Genomic DNA, 17,511 nt, shown 5'->3' with positions numbered 1-17,511 from the left:
CACATCCTTAGCCTCCGGTAAAACTTTTTTTTTTCTTCTGTCACAGCCCTCCCAAATGGTAAGGGCCCCTCTCACCCATTCCTCTCCTCCTCCACCCCCCCCACTTGTAGCTATGAGACCTCCCTCTTATAAAACTGCCCAAAATTTCAAGTTCATTCTGGAGAGCATAGTTATTCCTCAGCTCCACTGCCAACAATCTTCTTCGCCCCATCTCCACTCTCACTCACAGAAAATGTAATGACTTCATGGACTTCTTTGACACCAAGATAAAAGATCAACCATTCAACTGCCTTTGCAGCTTCTCTCCACTTGCCCACCAAGCCAAACCTCACAGGCTAACTACGGTCTTATTCATGACCCTGTTATTTTCCTCGTGTTTCTCTCCTCTCCAGCCTTCTCTGAACTAATCTTATCCACAAAATCCACCTCCTGCTCCCTTGACCCCATTACCATTAAAATGCTGATCAAACATCCTTTTCTAGCCCCCTGCCAGCTAACACTGTGAATGGTTCCCTCTCCTTGGATAAGTTTCCCTTCCTTTCAAACTTGATCCAGTCAGACCTTCCTCTTCAGACAACACTGTATCTTTGCAGGCTACTGCCACACCTCCAACTTGGCTTTTTATCTCCAAAGTCCTTTAACAGGTCATCTCTCAAATCTGTGCCCATTTTCCCCACAACTCCATGTATGAATCTTTCCGATCAGGTTTCAGTCCCTTCCATGGCACCAAAACAGCCTTAAACAAAGTCACAGTGGCGCAGTGGTTAGCACTGCAGCCTCACAGCTCCAGGGACCCGGGTTCAATTCTGGGTACTGCCTGTGTGGAGTTTGCAAGTTCTCCCTGTGTCTGCGTGGGTTTTCTCCGGGTGCTCTGGTTTCCTCCCACAAGCCAAAAGACTTGCAGGTTGATAGGTAAATTGACCATTATAAATTGTCACTAGTATAGGTAGGTGGTAGGGAAGTATAGGGACAGGTGGGGATGTTTGGTAGGAATATGGGATTAGTATAAATGGGGGGTTGATGGACGGCACAGACTCGGTGGGCCGAAGGGCCTGTTTCAGTGCTGTATCTCTAATCTAATCTAATCTTTTGTGACTGCGGCAGTGATGCATTATTCGGCTTCACCACATCTACAGCTTTTGACAAGTCAACCACATCATCCTCCTCCAAGGGCTCTCATGTCTTCCAGGTCAGATAGACTGCCCTCAGTTGATTTGATTCTTAATTATCCAATCATAGGCAGAATATGTCCAGCAATGGCTGCTCTTCCCTGCATCATTAAACTCTGGAAACTCGTAGACCTCTCATCTATATGCTGACAACCTCTCCACAACTTCTCTCAACCTTTCCAGTGCCTCTGTGTTTTCATACCTCTTAATCTAACATCCAGTCTTAGATGGCTGCAGTTTCCTCCATTTAAACATTGGGACAAAGCAATCGTTTACAGCTCCTGCCACAAACTCACTGATGCCAGACCCTTCCTTAGGCACTGTCTCAGGCTGAAACAAACTGCTCACAACCTTGATGATCTATTTGGCTGCGAGCAGAGATTTCAATCCCATATCCTCTCCATCACAAAGATCGCCACCATCCACCTTTAACTTCTAACTCATTCTTTTCTGCCATCAACTCAACCCATCATCAGATACTGCATAGATGAGCCTTCCTTACAGGGGCAACAAGAAACATATTGAATGTGACTGGCCTAAAGAGATGTGGAATGTAACAGCTGAATTTAGTCTTTTCCCATTCCATATTTCCAATGCAATCTGGTTTCCAGTGATTAGATGCTAGATTTTTCAGCAGCAAAGATTCTACCCAATTTGTCAACATTAGCAGTCTGTGGAACCTGATTCAGGAACAAACAGATGACCAGAGTCATAAAGACTCTCCCATGTTAAGTAGCAACGTAAACAGAGCACAGAACGCAGTCGGCTTGAAGCATGTGTGATTGAGTCCATGGTTTGTGAGACAAATGGAGGAGCATACGCAAGATGCTGTCTGAACAGATGAATTGTTGAATGTTCTGTTAGGTGCACGGACTCTGGTTTCAAAGCTTAGTTTTTGAGATAGTCCCTAACTAAAAAGTGAAACTAAAAACTTGAGGGTTCTGGGGAGACAGAACTGGTTGGAACCAGATAAGAGACAGAGTCATCTGACCAGAGTCATCCCCAGATCACAAGATTGCAAAGTTGAAGCAGGCTGGAGAGTGTGTGGAAGCGGAATCCAGGAGCTGGCCCTTGGCAAATACAAGTAGCTATAGCTGATTTCGGTTACTTAAAGAAATACTGATGGATCTATGCCATCAAGCCTGTCGTGAACAGAGCTGAGGAGGTTCTGGAGTAGTGTGCCATTTTCAGTGGAAACCGTACCCTCACAGCTTGGGATCAAAGGGGAACTGCTGTCGGATGAGACTCAGTGGCTGCATCTTGGAAGACAGGATCTGGAGGTCCACCTGAGGATCTTCAGAGCTTTGGGGCTATTATAGGTGCCATATATGTTGAGTGGACTGCCCAGTAAATCCATGAGATCTATCTATGTTGCACCTAATAGTTAATGTGCAATTTGGAATATATATATATTGACTGTGATTTGTCTGTTGATTCATGTTTAATTTGTGTTGATTTTGGTTTGATTGTTAGAGTGAAAGCTATAAAAGGGAAATCTTGTCCATTTGTGTTTTTAAAAAATGGGGTTGTTCAGTACATTCGGTTCTTTTGGTCAGCTGATCTCCACAAAGATCATAACATATGACAGAAAGAGGGGAACAAGTGCACAGTTCTTTCCTCCTCCTGCTCCCACCACCCACTCCCCCACCCCCCGCCCCACCCACCACCCCCAGACATTATTCTAGCATGTTACAATTGTTTTAAGATGCAGCATTTTTTTTAAGCTCCTGAAAACTGGCATTGCAGTAAGGCTTTATTCAAATCAATGGTGCTCAAAGCACCTGTGTTACAAATTAAATTGTGACAAAATTGTAAACAGTAAGTTATTACAGTACCAGTATGCACTTTCAAGAATTTTAAGATAATATGCCTCTTATTACAAGACAACCTATGGCTAGACCACAATCCACTAGTATACATAATGCTGAAACTATACAATTATAGTTGTAATAATAGTTTAGAGATACAGCACTGAAACAGGCCCTTCGGCCCACCGAGTCTGTGCCGGCCATCAACCACCCATTTATACTAATCCTACACTAATCCCATATTCCTACCACATCCCCACCTGTCCCTATATTTCTCTACCAGCTACCTATACTGGGGGCAATTTATAATGGCCAATTTACCTACCAACCTGCAAGTCGTTTGGCTGTGGGAGGAAACCGGAGCACCCGGAGAAAACCCACGCAGACACAGGGAGAACTTGCAAACTCCACACAGGCAGTACCCAGAATTGAACCCGGGTAGCTGGAGCTGTGAGGCTGCAGTGCTAACCACTGCGCCACTGTGCCGATGTACCAACTTGTCAGCAAAATCCACCAATGGTATACCCTACAATATTACTCGATTAATCAAAGAATAGCTTTACATCACTAAGGTACATCAGCACAGCAGCTGGAAAGAAATTAGTATTTTAAAACAACTTCACAACCACATCAAGTCCCTTATCACTTCAAAATCATCTCTCCAGAGGAAGTTTTGTTAAAGTATTGTCCACGAAAACAAAAAGCAAACAAAGCTGGTCACATGAATGTAACAATTTGGCAGCAGACATCCAATGACATTCAATAGTAATTTTTTTTTAAACAGTATCTGTGCAGAGAGAAACGTTAACTCTGTTTTATTTCAGATTTTCAGCTTCTGCAGTATTTTGCTTTTGCCTCAATGAGATTTGTTTAATTTCTGCAGAGATGCTGAACATGCATTCTTTATGGATTCAGAATATCACAATTTAGAATTACTTTCCAAATAAAGCTTGCTGCATACTTCAAGATACATTTGGATTGCATGTGACAATGGAGCAGAAGAGTCGCAACACTCAAAATATTACTACATGATGTCTGCATTGTGTTCAACAGCATTGGGCAGGGGTCAGAAACTTTTTTTTAAACCTAAAGAGCCATTTTTAAAAATTTGCTGAAAATAAAAACTATTGGGAGCCACAATATGAAATTTCAGCATTTCTAAACCAAATACTTGGCAAATTGCCAGTGTCTCTGGTAGATTGCATCATTTACATGTATTGAATTTATATATGTATTTTATATATCAATAGAAAGCAAAAGAAATTAAAATAGACTTAACTCTGAATTATTGCATTTTTTGACTTTTACTTCAATTTTGTCAGTGAAGTCAGCTTTAAAACAAATTTTAACTCAAGATGCATAGAATTAAGACAATTTTTTCAACTATTGATTCTCGTGACTATAATAAGCTTCCAATAGCACATTCAGAATAATTTATATCATCTATATTAGAAACGATAAAGGTCGCAACCATAAAACCTGTTCCTCGAACCAAAGGCATTATCTATAATCATTATTTGGCTATACCACTTGAACAGGTTCATTTAGAGCACTAAAACAAAAGCAAAATATTGCAGGTGCTGGAAACCTGAAATAAAACCAAAAAGTGCTTGAAATACTCAACAGGTCAGGCTGCATCTGTGGAGAGAGAAGCAAAGTTAACGTTTCAGGTCAGTGACCTTTCATCAGAACTGGCAAGGGTTAGAAATGTAATAGGTTTTAAGCAAATAAAGTGGGCGGTGGGGCAAAAGAGAACAAATGGGAAGGTGTTGACAGGACAGAGGGTTACAGAGAATAACTGACAAGGAGATCATTGGCAAAGACAAAGATAAAGAGTGTGTTAATGGTGTGGTGAAATACAAAGCGTAGTGCAGTGAGGGTGCTAAATGACAGAATAATGAAAGCCCTAGCCAAAAGCACAAACATGAAAAAAAGTGGGCAGGCACATGGTAAAAAAAAGTGTAATGATGAAACAAACTAAAATAAAATGAAATAAAAATAAAAAATACAAAGCAAAACTGTAAAAAAAAGCAAAACAAAAAAAAGGGGGGGGCAGTCATGCTCTGAAATTATTGAACTCAATGTTCAGTCTGGTCGGTTGTAGCGTGCCGAAACAGGAAATGAGGTGCTGTTCCTCGAGCTTGCGTTAATGCTCACTGGAACACTGCAGCAATCCCAGGACACAGATGTGGGCATGAGCAGGGGCGTGTGTTGAAATGACAAGCGACAGGAAGCTTGGGGTCACCCAAGTCTGCGTTTGGTCTCCCCAATGTAGAGGAGACCACATTGTGAGCTATGAATTGAAAGATGTACAAGTAAATCGCTGCTTCACCTGAAAGTAGCGTTTTGGGGTCATGGATAGTGAGGAGAGGAGGTAAAAGGGCAGGTATTACACCTCCTGCGATTGCATGGGAAGGAGCCGCGGGAAGGGGACGAGGTGTCGGGGGTAATGGAGGAGTGGACCAGGGTATCGCGGAGGGAATGACCGTTCGGAACGCTAACAGGGGAGGGGAGGGGAAGATGCATTTGGTAGTGGCATCATGCTGGACTAGGCGGAAATGTCGGAGGACGATCCTTTGGATGTGGAGGCTGGTAGGGTGGAAAGTGAGGACAAGGGGAACCCTGTTGCAGTTCTGGGAGGGAGGGGGAAGGAGTGAGAGCAGAGGTGCGGGAAATGGGCCAGACACAGTTGAGGGCCCTGTCAACCACAGTTGGGGAGGAATCCTCGGTTAAGGAAAAAAGGAAGACATATCAGAAGCGCTGTTGTGGAACGTTGCATCATCAGAGCAGATGAGTCAGAGATGGAGAAACTGGGAATGGAGTCCTTCCGGGAGGCGTGAAGAAGTATAGTCGAGGTAACTGTGGGAATCGGTAGGATTATAATGAGTATTAGAAGACAGCCTATCCCCAGAGATGGAGACAGAGAGGTCAAGGAACGGATCCTTCTAGTAAAAGGTGTTGCTATGGGTACCCGTATGGATCCTAGTTTATTTTTTTTTAGATTTTTAGATATACAGCACTGAAACAGGCCCTTCGGCCCACCGAGTCTGTGACGACCATTAACCACCCATTTATACTAATCCTACACTAATCCCATATTCCTACCACATCCTCACCTGTCCCTATATTCCCCTACCACCTACCTATACTAGGGGCAATTTATAATGGCCAATTTACTTATCAACCTGCAAGTCTTTGGCACGTGGGAGGAAACCGGAGCACCCGGCGGAAACCCACGCAGACACAGGGAGAACTTGCAAACTCCACACAGGCAGTACCCAGAATTGAACCCGGGTCGCTGGAGCTGTGAGGCTGCGGTGCTAACCACTGCGCCTGTCTTTGTGGGATACGTTGAACATTCCTTGTTCTAGTCCTACTCAGGCCCCCTCCCTCAACTCCTTTTCCAGTACATTGATGACTGTATTTGTGCCATTTCCTGCTCCCATCCCGAACTGGAAAACTTTGCTTCCAATTTCCACCCTTCTCTCACCTTTACATGATCCATCTCCGACACTTCCCTCCCCTTCCTCGACTTCTCGGTCTCCATCTTTGGGGACAGGCCGTCTACTAATACTCATTATAAGCCCACCGACTCCCACAGCTACCACGATTACACTTCTTCACACCTCCTGTAAGGACTCCATTCCATTCTCCCTGTTTCTCCGTCTCGACGCATCTGCTCTGATGATGCTACCTTCCACAACAGCGCTTCTGATATGTCTTCCTTTTTCCTTAACAGAGGATTTCCCCCCACTTTGGTTGACAGGGCCGACAACCATGTCCAGCCCATTTCCAGCACCTCTGCTCTCACCCCTTCCCCTCCCTCCCAGAATTGCGACAAGGTTCCCCTTGTCCTCACTTTCTACCCCACCAGCTTCCACATCCAGAGGATCATCCTCTGCCATTTCCACCACCTTTAGCGTGATGCCACTACCAAACACATCCTCCCGCCCCGTTAGCATTCCGAACGGATCGTTCCCTCCGCAATACCCTGGTCCACTCCTCCATTACCCCCGACACCTCGTCCCCTTCCCATGGTACCTTCCCATGCAATGGCAGGAGGTGTAATACCTGCCCTTTTACCTCCTCTCCAAGGCCCCAAACACTCCTTTCAGGTGAAGCAGCGATTTACTTGCACTTCTTTCAATTTAGTATACTGTAGTTGCTGCTCACTATGTGCTCTCCTGTACACTGGGAAGACCAAACGCAGATTGGGTGACTGCTTTGCGGAACACCTCCGCTCAGTCAGAAAACATGTCCCCGAGCTTCCTGTCGCTTGCCATTTCAACACACGCCCCTGCTCATGCCCCCATGTCCTGGGATTGCTGCAGTGATCCAGCGAACATCAACGCAAGCTTGAGGAACAGCGCCTTATTTACCGAATAGGCACGCTACAGCCTACCAGACTGAACATTGAGTTCAATAATTTCAGAGCATGACTGGCCCCCTTTGTTTTAGTTTTACTTTGTATTTTTTATTTTTATTTCATTTTATTTTAGTTTGTTTCATCATTACAATTTTTTTTACCATGTGTCTGTCCACTTAAGAGTCATACAGCACAGAAACAGGCCCTTCGGCCCTTGTGTCCATACTGGCCATCAAGCACCTATCTATTCTAATCCCATTTTCCAGTACTTGGCCGTAGCCTTGTATGCTATGGCGTTTCAAGTGCTCATTTTAATACTTCTTAAATGTTGTGAGGGTTCCTGCCTCTAACACCCCTTCAGGCAGTGCGTTCCAGACTCCAACCACCCTCTGGATGAATTTTTTTTTAACCCCAAATCCCCTCTAAACCTCCTGCCCCTTACCTTAAATATATGCCCCCTGGTATCGACACCTCGAGGGGAAAAAGTTTCTTCCTATCTATACTATCAATGCCCCTCATAATTTTGTATACCTCAATCAGGTCCCCCTCTCAGCCTTCTCTGCTCTAAGGAAAACAACCCTAACCTATCCAGTCTCTCTTCATAGCTGAAACGCTCCATGTTTTTGCTTTTGGCTAGGGCTTTCATTATTCTGTCATTTAACACCTCTCTGCACTAACGCTTTTGTATTTCACCACACCATTAACACACTCTTTGTATTTGCCTTTGCCCCATGATCTCCTTGTCAGTTATTCTCTGTAACCCTCTGTCCTATCAACACCTTCCCATTTGTTCTCTTTTGCCCCATCCCCACTTTATTTGCTTAAAACCTATTACATTTCTAACCTTTGCCAGTTCTGATGAAAGGTCACTGACCTGAAACGTTAACTTTGCTTCTCTCTCCACAGATGCAGCCTGACCTGCTGAGTATTTCCAGCACTTTTTGGTTTTATTTCATTTCAAGCACGATCCTGTTTTTTGTTAAAATCATTTTGAAACCATCAAGTGCAGCAAAATGATTAGCTTTTTATTCCCAGAATATTAACACGGCTCTTATTTTTCTTGACTTTTTTCATGTTAATGTGATCCAACTGGAAAAGATTGGGAGCCCCAAATGAGATGTTAAAGAGCCGCATGCTGCTCCAAAGCCACAGGTTGCAGACCCGTGGTTTAGGTAAATGGGCTACTACCAACTATAAATTACAAACTACACGGAAGGGCAGACTGGGACACATTATTTGCAAATAAGCTATTTCACTGTAATAAATAGACATTATTCAGATATCAATACAATATTCAAATCCACGAAAACCTACATTTTTCTTTGTCGTAAATAAACTTTTACAGATCCTCCATCAAAAGCTACAGGTTTTTTGTTTTTTTCACCTCCTCATAAACTTAACACGGTATTGTACTTTAAGACGTCACCTAAAAAGCAGATTTTGCAAAATGTATGTAGTTGTTACCATCGCAGTTGGTTCAAATACCAACCAACACTCAAGCCCTTCTGGATTTCCTATTCATAGGAAGAAAAAGGCAGGAGAAGCAGAGGCGAATGCAGTCGGGCAGATCCTGACATTCAAAGCGACTAGTGTTATTGTATCTCCCAAGTTTTCACGAACGCTCGTCGACTTGAAACGTTAACATTGCTTTCTCTCCACAGGGTGTTTTCAGCAATTTCTGCTTTTACTAATCTCTCAAAGTTTTACACCCATTTCACTCATCCATTGGTTTGTTAGTTAAAATATTTCAGCTTCGTTGCCAGTTTCTCTTTTGTAAACTATGCAGAGTTACAGGCAGTCTGCACAAGAGTCCAGATTGTTTTGATCATTTCAATGTTACACAAACTGACGTGATAAGGTGTCCAGACATTGGAGAATCTGGTGTATTTACAGTCAGTTTGCATCTCTCTGCTGATCTCTGGCTCCAACTCAATCGTAACGATCATCAGGATGGTTTCCCTTCCTCTGCTCTCACTACAAGAAGCTCCTATCAGTCTTTGTACCGTTGCACTTGATTTACTATTGGGCCAACAATTACCCCCCTCCCCTCACAAACCCTTTACCTTGGCTCTTGCGACCTCCAGCTTCTTCCGTCTTTCTTCATCCTCCATAATACTGGATATTTTGAGTGGAGATAAGTAGGTTGACTAGTTCCTCTTTCGCCCGCGCACGAATCAGATGAGCTACCTCTTCCCAAGGTATCTCTGACCCTACTCGTAATGGTCGTAGGACACTTTGTGCGCCCCCCTACCACCTTAATACCCCCTCATTCCCTGGATAACAGCTCCTCACTCTCAGCTTTCAACATGGCCGCCGTTAGCCTGCCACCGCGCCACAGGCCCCGCCTACTCACCAATCAGCCTTCCCGCGAGCACGTCTGACTACGCCCTCTATCCCGCCCCAAAACCAATCCGTCACCCAGCTGTTGCGCCTGGCCGCGCCTTCTCCGCTCTTCAACCAATCGGTGATCTCAGGCTTGCGACACTGGCTCCGCCTTCTCTGTCCGCTGCACAAGCCCAACCGTTATCTGTTCCAACCAATCGCGCCGCGCCGAACTCGCCAAATCAAATTTCAAACATTAACCAGACAGCCGAGGCTAATTGGCCAATCATTTCAGCCAATCACGTAAATCCGGGAATTTCAAGTTAGCCAATAAGATCTCAAGGAGCCGAAGCTGGACCGCCCATCGGGATACGATTGACGTGCGAGTACCAGCTCGCCGCCGTTCACGCCATTATGTTTGGGCGACGCAGCACCGTCACAGTGTAATGACCTCGGTAGTGTTGTCTTTCTACAGAGACCGCCATAAATTCAGTCTAGCGGCGGGAAATCAGCTGAGCGGGCCGCTAACCGCGTAGAGTGAAACGGGCGGATCGTTTATCATCAAGCAAGTGCCAGGGTTGGCATCATTCCAGGATTTAATATTTTTTTTGAAGGCTGCTGCGAGTAACAGAGGATTTCTTTGCATAGTTTCTTTTGTTATACAATTTGGTAAGAAGAATGGGGAGATATAATGTAGAGAGCTGAGGGTTATTTACACCTGAATCTTTGAAGGTAGTAGAACAAGTTGAGAAAGTTAAATAAAGCGTTCGGAATTCTTGGCTTTATTAATAGTCCACTATTGTGCAGAATGTAGAAGCAAAAAACCTTTAGAAATATATATTTAAGTTTGTTTCATTTTTTTTATTCTGTGCCTGCACACTTTTTTTCATGTTTGTGCTTTGGGCCAGGGCTGTTCATTGTTCTGTCAATTAACACCCTCGCTGCACTTACGCTTTGTCTTTCACCATTAACACACTCTTTCTATTTGCCTTCCTCCATGACCTTCTGGGCAGTTATTCTCTGTGACCTATCAACACCTTCCCTTTTGTTATCTCTGACCTCACCCCTGCTTTACTTGCATAAAACCTATTACATTTCTAACCTTGGCCAGTTCTGATGAAGGGTCACTGACCTGAAATGTTAACTCTGCTTCTCTCTACAAGACCTGCTGAGTATTCCAAGAGTTATACTAAACGAAACTAAGCATTTCTTGTTCTTATTTCATAAATCACTGGTTGGGCTCCAGCTGAATTACTACACTCAATTCTGGACACCACACTTTATGAAGGAAGGATGGTCAAGACCTTGAAAAGGGTGCAGGAAAGATATGAGAACAATAATAGGGAGGAGGAACTTATATGAAACAACTTGTTCTTTATAGCAGAGAAAAATGAGATATTTCAGAGGTGTTCAAAAATATGGGGGGTTTGGATAGAGTTGATGTGGAGAAACTTTCCAATGACAGAAGAGTCAATAATCAGAAGACCCAGATTTAAGATCATTGGATGAAGATGGGGAGCTACTTTTATGCAGCCACTTGTTATCTGCAATGCACTGCCTGAAAGGGTGGTGGAAGATTTAATGGTAACTTAGAAAAGGGAATTGGATGCATACTTAAAATCTTAGAATTTTAATTTAAATCTCAAATCTTACACCACAGAAGGTGACCATTCAACCTGTCATAGAATCATAGCAAGTTTAAGGCACAGCATCATGTCTCTGTCAGCCGAAAAACGATCCACCCATTCTAACCCCACCTTTCAGCATTTGGTCCATAGACCTGCAGATTGCAGCACTTGAGGTGCATTACCAGACTCCTTTCGAATGAGTTGAGGGTTTCTGCCTCAACTACACTTTCAGGCAGTGAGTTCCAGACCCCCACCACCCTCTTTGTGAAAACGTTTTCCTCATCTCCCCTTTAATTTTTCTACCAATCACTTTAAATCTATGCCCCTTAGTCACTGACTGCTCTGTTAAGATGAATAGGCCCTTTCACCTCCACTCTATCCATGCCCCTCAAAATTTTGTACATTTCAATCAGATCTCCCCTCAGCCTTCTCTGTTCCAAGGAGAACAACACCAGCCTATCCAATCTTTCCTCATAGCTGAATTTTTCCAGTCCTGGCAACATCCTCGTAAATCTCCTCTGTACCCTCTCTAGTGCAATTACATCCTTTCTGTAATGAGGTGACCAGAACTGCACACAGTACTCAAGTTGTGGCCTAACCAATAAGTTATACAGTTCCAGCATAACCTCCCTGCTCTTATATTCTATACCTCGGCTAATAAAGGAAAGGATTCCATATGCCTTCTTAACCACCTTATCGACTTGTCCTGCTACCTTCAGGAATCTGTGAACATTCACTCCAAAGTCCCTTACTTCCGCAAGAAATGCTGGGAATACCGAGTAGGTATTCTCCCATTTATCGTGTATTCCTTTACCTTGTTGGTCCTCCCCAAATGCATCACCTCACACTTCTCCGGCTTTAACTGTGGCAGTAAAACCCAGTAAACCTACTGCTAAGAGTGCGGGAAAACTTAAGATCTGAGAGTTACCAGGATTTTGTGTCCAAAGGAAAAAAAGTGACCCAATACCCCTCGAGTGAGGCAAGTAAGCCCATAGGCACACTTAAGGATACAGGAGCCACCCAATTCCTTCTGCTGGGAAAAGGCATAACCTTTCCCCCAGAGAGTGCATTGAATGCTAGAGTGCTAGTAAACTGTATCATAGGAAAGTATATGCCCATACCTTTATACCGGGTGCACCTGGAGTGCGACCATGTTTCAGGACTGGTAACCGTTGAGGATTGTCCCTAGTTTACACGACTTGCTCCTGGGTAATGATCTGGCGGGGGCGAAGGTGGTAGCTTCCCCAGTGGTTTTAGAAAGACCAAAAGAGGTCAGGGAGATACAGCAGTTACAGAAAAGGGTCCCTGGCATTTTTCCTGAAGGTTGTGGTAACCTGGTCCAGGGCCAAACAAGCTCTGTCAGAGGAGGCTGAACTGGCATTGGAACCAGATGACCCTACTGTCTGGTTATCTGAAACCTCTGGGAAGTTAAAGGGCTCAAAGGATGGGTTAAACAGGTCTTCCTTGGTCGAGACTCAGCAAGCCGACCCAGGGTTAAAAATGTTAGCACAGACTGCCCAAAGCAAAGTTGAAGCAGAGGGAGTTCCAGAGTGCTAATATGAAAAGGTTGAGATGCTAATGAGGTAGTGGAGACCTCCTCACAGACCTGCAGATGAATAGTGGTGCCGCCCGAGTACTGTTGGGAAATATTGAGATTATGGCTAGACATGTCGGTATCAGAAAAAAACAAGCCCGCATCAGACAGCATTTTCACTGGCCACAACTCCACAAGGATGTGGTGGAGTTCTGCAAGACTTGTGGGGAAGCCTCAACCTGCAATAAAAAGTTCACCCCTAATTCCTGTACCAGCTTTTGGGGAATCATTCAGCAGATTGCTGGTAAATTTTGTGGGGCCCCTTCTCACCATTATGAATGTGGCTACTCTATTTCCAGAGGCTATCCCCCTAAGAACTATGGACTGCCTGCTGAGATCCAGTCGGATCAGGGCACAAATTTTACATCCACTATTTTGCAAAAGGTCATGGGTAATCTGGCCATTACCCAGCTAAAGTCCTCAGACTACCACCCACAGTCACAAGGGGCTTTGGATCGGTGCCACCAGACCCTAAAGACAATGATCAGGACATACTGCTATGAGTACCCCCATGACTGGGACAAAGGGCTGGGAAACCTCAACCTGCAATAAAATCTGCACCCCTAATTCTCAGATTGACTTTTGAGGAAACCGTTCAACAGAGCGCTGGTAAATGGTGTGGGGCCCCTGCCGAAAATACAGGGGGCCCACCAGTATCTTTTGCCATCAAGGACTCACCGAATGAGTCCATTGACTTTAGTCCCTTTGAATTAGTTTATGGACACGAGGTGAGAGGGGGGAAATCCTCGGTTGAGGAAAAAGGTCATATCAGAAGCACCGTCATGGAAGGTAGCAGATGCGTCGGAGACGGAGAAACTGGGAGAATGGAATGGAGTCCTTACAGGAGGTAGGGTGTGAAGAAGTGTAGTCGAGGTAGCTGTGGGAGTCAGTGGGCTTATAATGGATATTGGTAGACAACCTATCCCCAGAGATGGAGACAGAGAAGTCGAGGAAGGGAAGGGAAGTGTCAGAGATGGACCATGTAAAGGTGAGAGAAGGGTGGAAATTGGAAGCAAAGTTGATAAAGTTTTCTAGTTTGGGGCGGGAGCAGGAAACGGCATGGTCCATCTCTGACCCTTCCCTTCCCTGCCGGACTGAACATTGAGTTCAATAATTTCAGAGCATGACAGCCCCCCACTTTACTTTCATTTTTAGTTATTTTTTCTTCCTTTTTTTTTTACATTCCTTTTTTGCATTTATTTCATTTCATCTTAGTTTGTTCAGTTTGCTTACCCACTGTTTTTTTCAGGTTTGATAGATTTGGATGTTTTGCAGCCTGCAGCCAGGGTTCGAAACTTACAGCGTTAATGGAGAAAGCGAGACCCCACTGGGGTCCTGCACTGATTCATGCTCAAAGCTTGTCTCATGTGTCCAAAAGAAACTCCAAGTTTTTACAGAGATGGACAGACTGTCACATGATTGTCTCAGCGTATTCTCATATTCACTTTAATGAGATCAGAGTCTAAGAATTTCAATCTCTCTCAGGCCTTGTTGTTTCAGTGATTACCCCCTGGAAGTTCGTCTCCACTAGGGTTAATCTTCCAAGATGGTTTTGAATGTCTTGCTACTGAAAGCAATATCAGGTCGTTCATTCAACTGTTCAAGCCATTGTTCTGGCTGACAGCTATTTAAACATGCGTCTCCACCATGATACCTTGGAACGTGGGGTATTTCAATGCAAATTGTGGTGGCTATCTTAACTGCCAACCAATGAATTAAAAATCATCATTCAGCATAGCATATTTTCATGACAACACCCAGGTCCCTCTATTGCTGCACCCATTTTAGAGTTGTATCCTTTATTTTATATTGTCTCTCCATGTTCTTCCTACCAAAATGAATCACTTTGCATTTCTCCCCATTGAACCTCACTTTTCCACCCATTCCACCAGCTTTGAAGTTCTATACTATCCTTACAGTTCCCGAGCACGTTCACTTGGTCATCCATTAATAAGACAATCTCTGGTGACCCCATTGGTCTTTTCTTCTCCGCAAACCTCAACGTTCGAATCAGGTTCAAGTCTTAGCAGCCTTTGCTGTATTGGTGATCTGACAGCAGCTGTTAATTTCTCTTTTGGGCTGCAGAGCTCTGCTTGCTGTTCTTCCTTTCAGCCTGCCTCCAGATGTAGGAAAGTGTTAAATTTATCCAGTTCAACAGTCAATAGTCGTTTGCCTTTTACAGTTCTCAAAGTCCATAAGTCTGACCATAACAAAACCACCTGGGCCTTCCTTTGTTTTCATGTGTAAACAATGGCAATTCAAATTTGCGTTTTGGAATATCTGTGAGTCAGGAAGAACAAAACCCATTGTCTTTTAGGTGTTACAACTTTACACCCTGCTTTCAAAAGGGTCTTTGATCTGGGTGCCTTGTTTCCATGGTAACCAAGACTTTCCCTGGGCAGAATTAATGCGAGGTCACATGTCTCCTCTAAATATCCATTTTGCACTGCATTAAAGATCAGTTTTTAAAACATACCCATACTGCAGAGTCCAGTATTCATAACAATATGTCCTGCCACCTTTAAACATGAACCCCCAGGTCCCTCTTCCCCTGTACACTCTTTAGAGCTGTGCAATTTAGTGTATACTGTCTCTCCTTACCCCTTCTGCCAAAATGCATCACCTCACACTTCTCCATATTAAATTCCATCTGCCACTTGTCTGCTCACCTATGCATGTCCTGTTGCAGTCGATTGGTACCATCCTCACTGATTGCCACACCTCCAAGTTTGATATATGCAATGGAGAGGGTGCAGAGGAGATTCTCCAGGATGCTGCCTGGGCTGGAGTTTTTCAGTTATGAAGACAGACTGGATAGGCTGGGGTTGTTTTCCTTGGAGCCGAGAAGGCTGAGGGGGGACCTGATTGAGGCATACAATATTATGAGGGGCATTGAAAGGATAGTTAGGAAGAAACTTTTTCCCTGAGCGGAGAGGTCAATAACTGGGGGCATAGATTTAAGGCAAGGGGCAGAAGGTTTACAGGGCAGTTGAGGAGAAATTTTTTCACCCAGAGGGCGGTTGGAATCTGGAACACACTGCCTGAAGAGGCTGTAGAGGTAGGAACACTCACGACATTCAAGAAGTATTTAGATGAGCATTTGAAACGCCATAACATACAAGGCTATGGGGTAGGTGCGGGAAATAGGATTAGTTACGACATATGCTTGATGGTCGGCGCAGGCACATTGGACCAAAGGGCCTGTTTCTGTGCTGTAAAACTCTGACTCTATATCATTCGGAAATTTTGAAATTTTACTCTATTCCAATATCCAAGTCATTTTGGATCTAGTACTGAACCTTGGGGAACACCACAGTCTACCATCCTCCAGTCTGAAAAACAACCATTTGCCGTCACTCACTGTTTACTATCCATAAGCCAATTTTTTATCCTATGCCATGAGCCTCAATTTTGTTAACCAACCTTTTATGTGGTACCTTGTCAAATATTTTCTCAAAATCCATCTGGACTTTGCTTTCCATTCATCAAGGAGCAGTGCAGGAGAGCATACCAAGAGCAGCACCAGGCATACCTAATAATGAGGTGCTAACCTGGTGAAGCTACAACACAGGACTACATTCATGCTAAACAGCGAAGCTAAGCGATCCCACAACCAACAAATCAGATCAAAACTCTGCAATCCTGCCACATCCAGTCATGAATAGTAATTCATGATGGACAATTAAGCAACTTACAGGAGGAGGAAGCTCCATAAACATCCACATCTTCAATGATGGGGGAGCACAGCACGTCAGTGCAAAAAACAAAAGCTTAAGCATTTGCAACCATCTTCAGCCAGAATTGCTGAATGAATGATCCATCTCAATCTCCTCCTGAGATCCCCAGCATCATAGATACCAGTCTTCAGCCAATTCGATATCAAGAAATTGATAATAGCAAAGGCTATGAGCCTAACAACATTCCAGCAGTAGTACTGAAGACTTCTGCTCCAGAACTAGCCCCATCCCTAGTCAAGGTGTTCCAGTACAGCTTCTACCCAACAATGTGGAAAATTGCCCAGATATGTCCTATCCACAAAAAGCAGGACAAATCCAATCCAGCCAATTACAGCCCCAACAATCCACTCTCGATCAGCAGCAAAGTGATGGAAGGGGCTGTTAACAATCTATTAAATGGCACCTACTCACCAATAATCTGCTCACCAATAATCAGTTTGTGTACCACCAGAACCACTCAACTCCTGACCTCATTACAATCGTGATCTAAACATGGACAAAAGGTGAGGTGGACTGACTGCCCTTGACATCAAGGCAGCTTTTGACCAAGTGTGGCATCACTGAGTCAACGGGAAGCCGGGGGAAACAATCCACTGGTTGGAGTCATACCTGTACAAAGGAAAATGGTTGTTGTTGTTGGAGGCCAAACATCTAAGCCCCAGGACATCACTGCAGAAGTTCTTCAGGGTAGTGTCCTAGGCCCAACCATCTTCATTTGCTTCATCAATGACCTTCCTTCAATCATGTCAGAAGTTGGGATGTTCACTAATGACTGCACAGCGTTCATTACCATTCACAATGCCTCAGATACTGAAGCAGTCCATGTCCACATGCAACAAGACCTGGTCACCGTTCAGGCTTGGGCTGATGAATGGCAAGTAACATTC

The 17,511-nt window shown here is 44.2% G+C and overlaps 1 protein-coding gene across 6 annotated transcripts in view; it reads right to left on the bottom strand.

The window, feature by feature from the left end:
• pcnt (pericentrin) overlaps positions 1-9,651 on the bottom strand; it is a 402,447-nt gene extending 392,796 nt beyond the window's left edge. For all 6 annotated transcript variants that reach the window (XM_068036205.1, XM_068036207.1, XM_068036208.1 and 3 more), the window contains exon 1: positions 9,407-9,651. In XM_068036205.1, coding sequence (XP_067892306.1) covers positions 9,407-9,454 — 48 coding nt within the window. In that variant the 5' untranslated portion in view covers positions 9,455-9,651. The remainder of the gene's footprint in view (positions 1-9,406) is intronic.
• Between the last annotated feature and the right edge of the window lie 7,860 nt (positions 9,652-17,511).

The sequence above is a fragment of the Heterodontus francisci genome, chromosome 7 (genome assembly GCF_036365525.1).
Source record: "Heterodontus francisci isolate sHetFra1 chromosome 7, sHetFra1.hap1, whole genome shotgun sequence".
In the NCBI taxonomy this organism is placed as follows: domain Eukaryota; kingdom Metazoa; phylum Chordata; class Chondrichthyes; order Heterodontiformes; family Heterodontidae; genus Heterodontus; species Heterodontus francisci.
The sequence above is the reverse complement of the archived record's forward strand: the minus strand, read 5'-3'. Positions and strand labels throughout refer to the sequence as shown.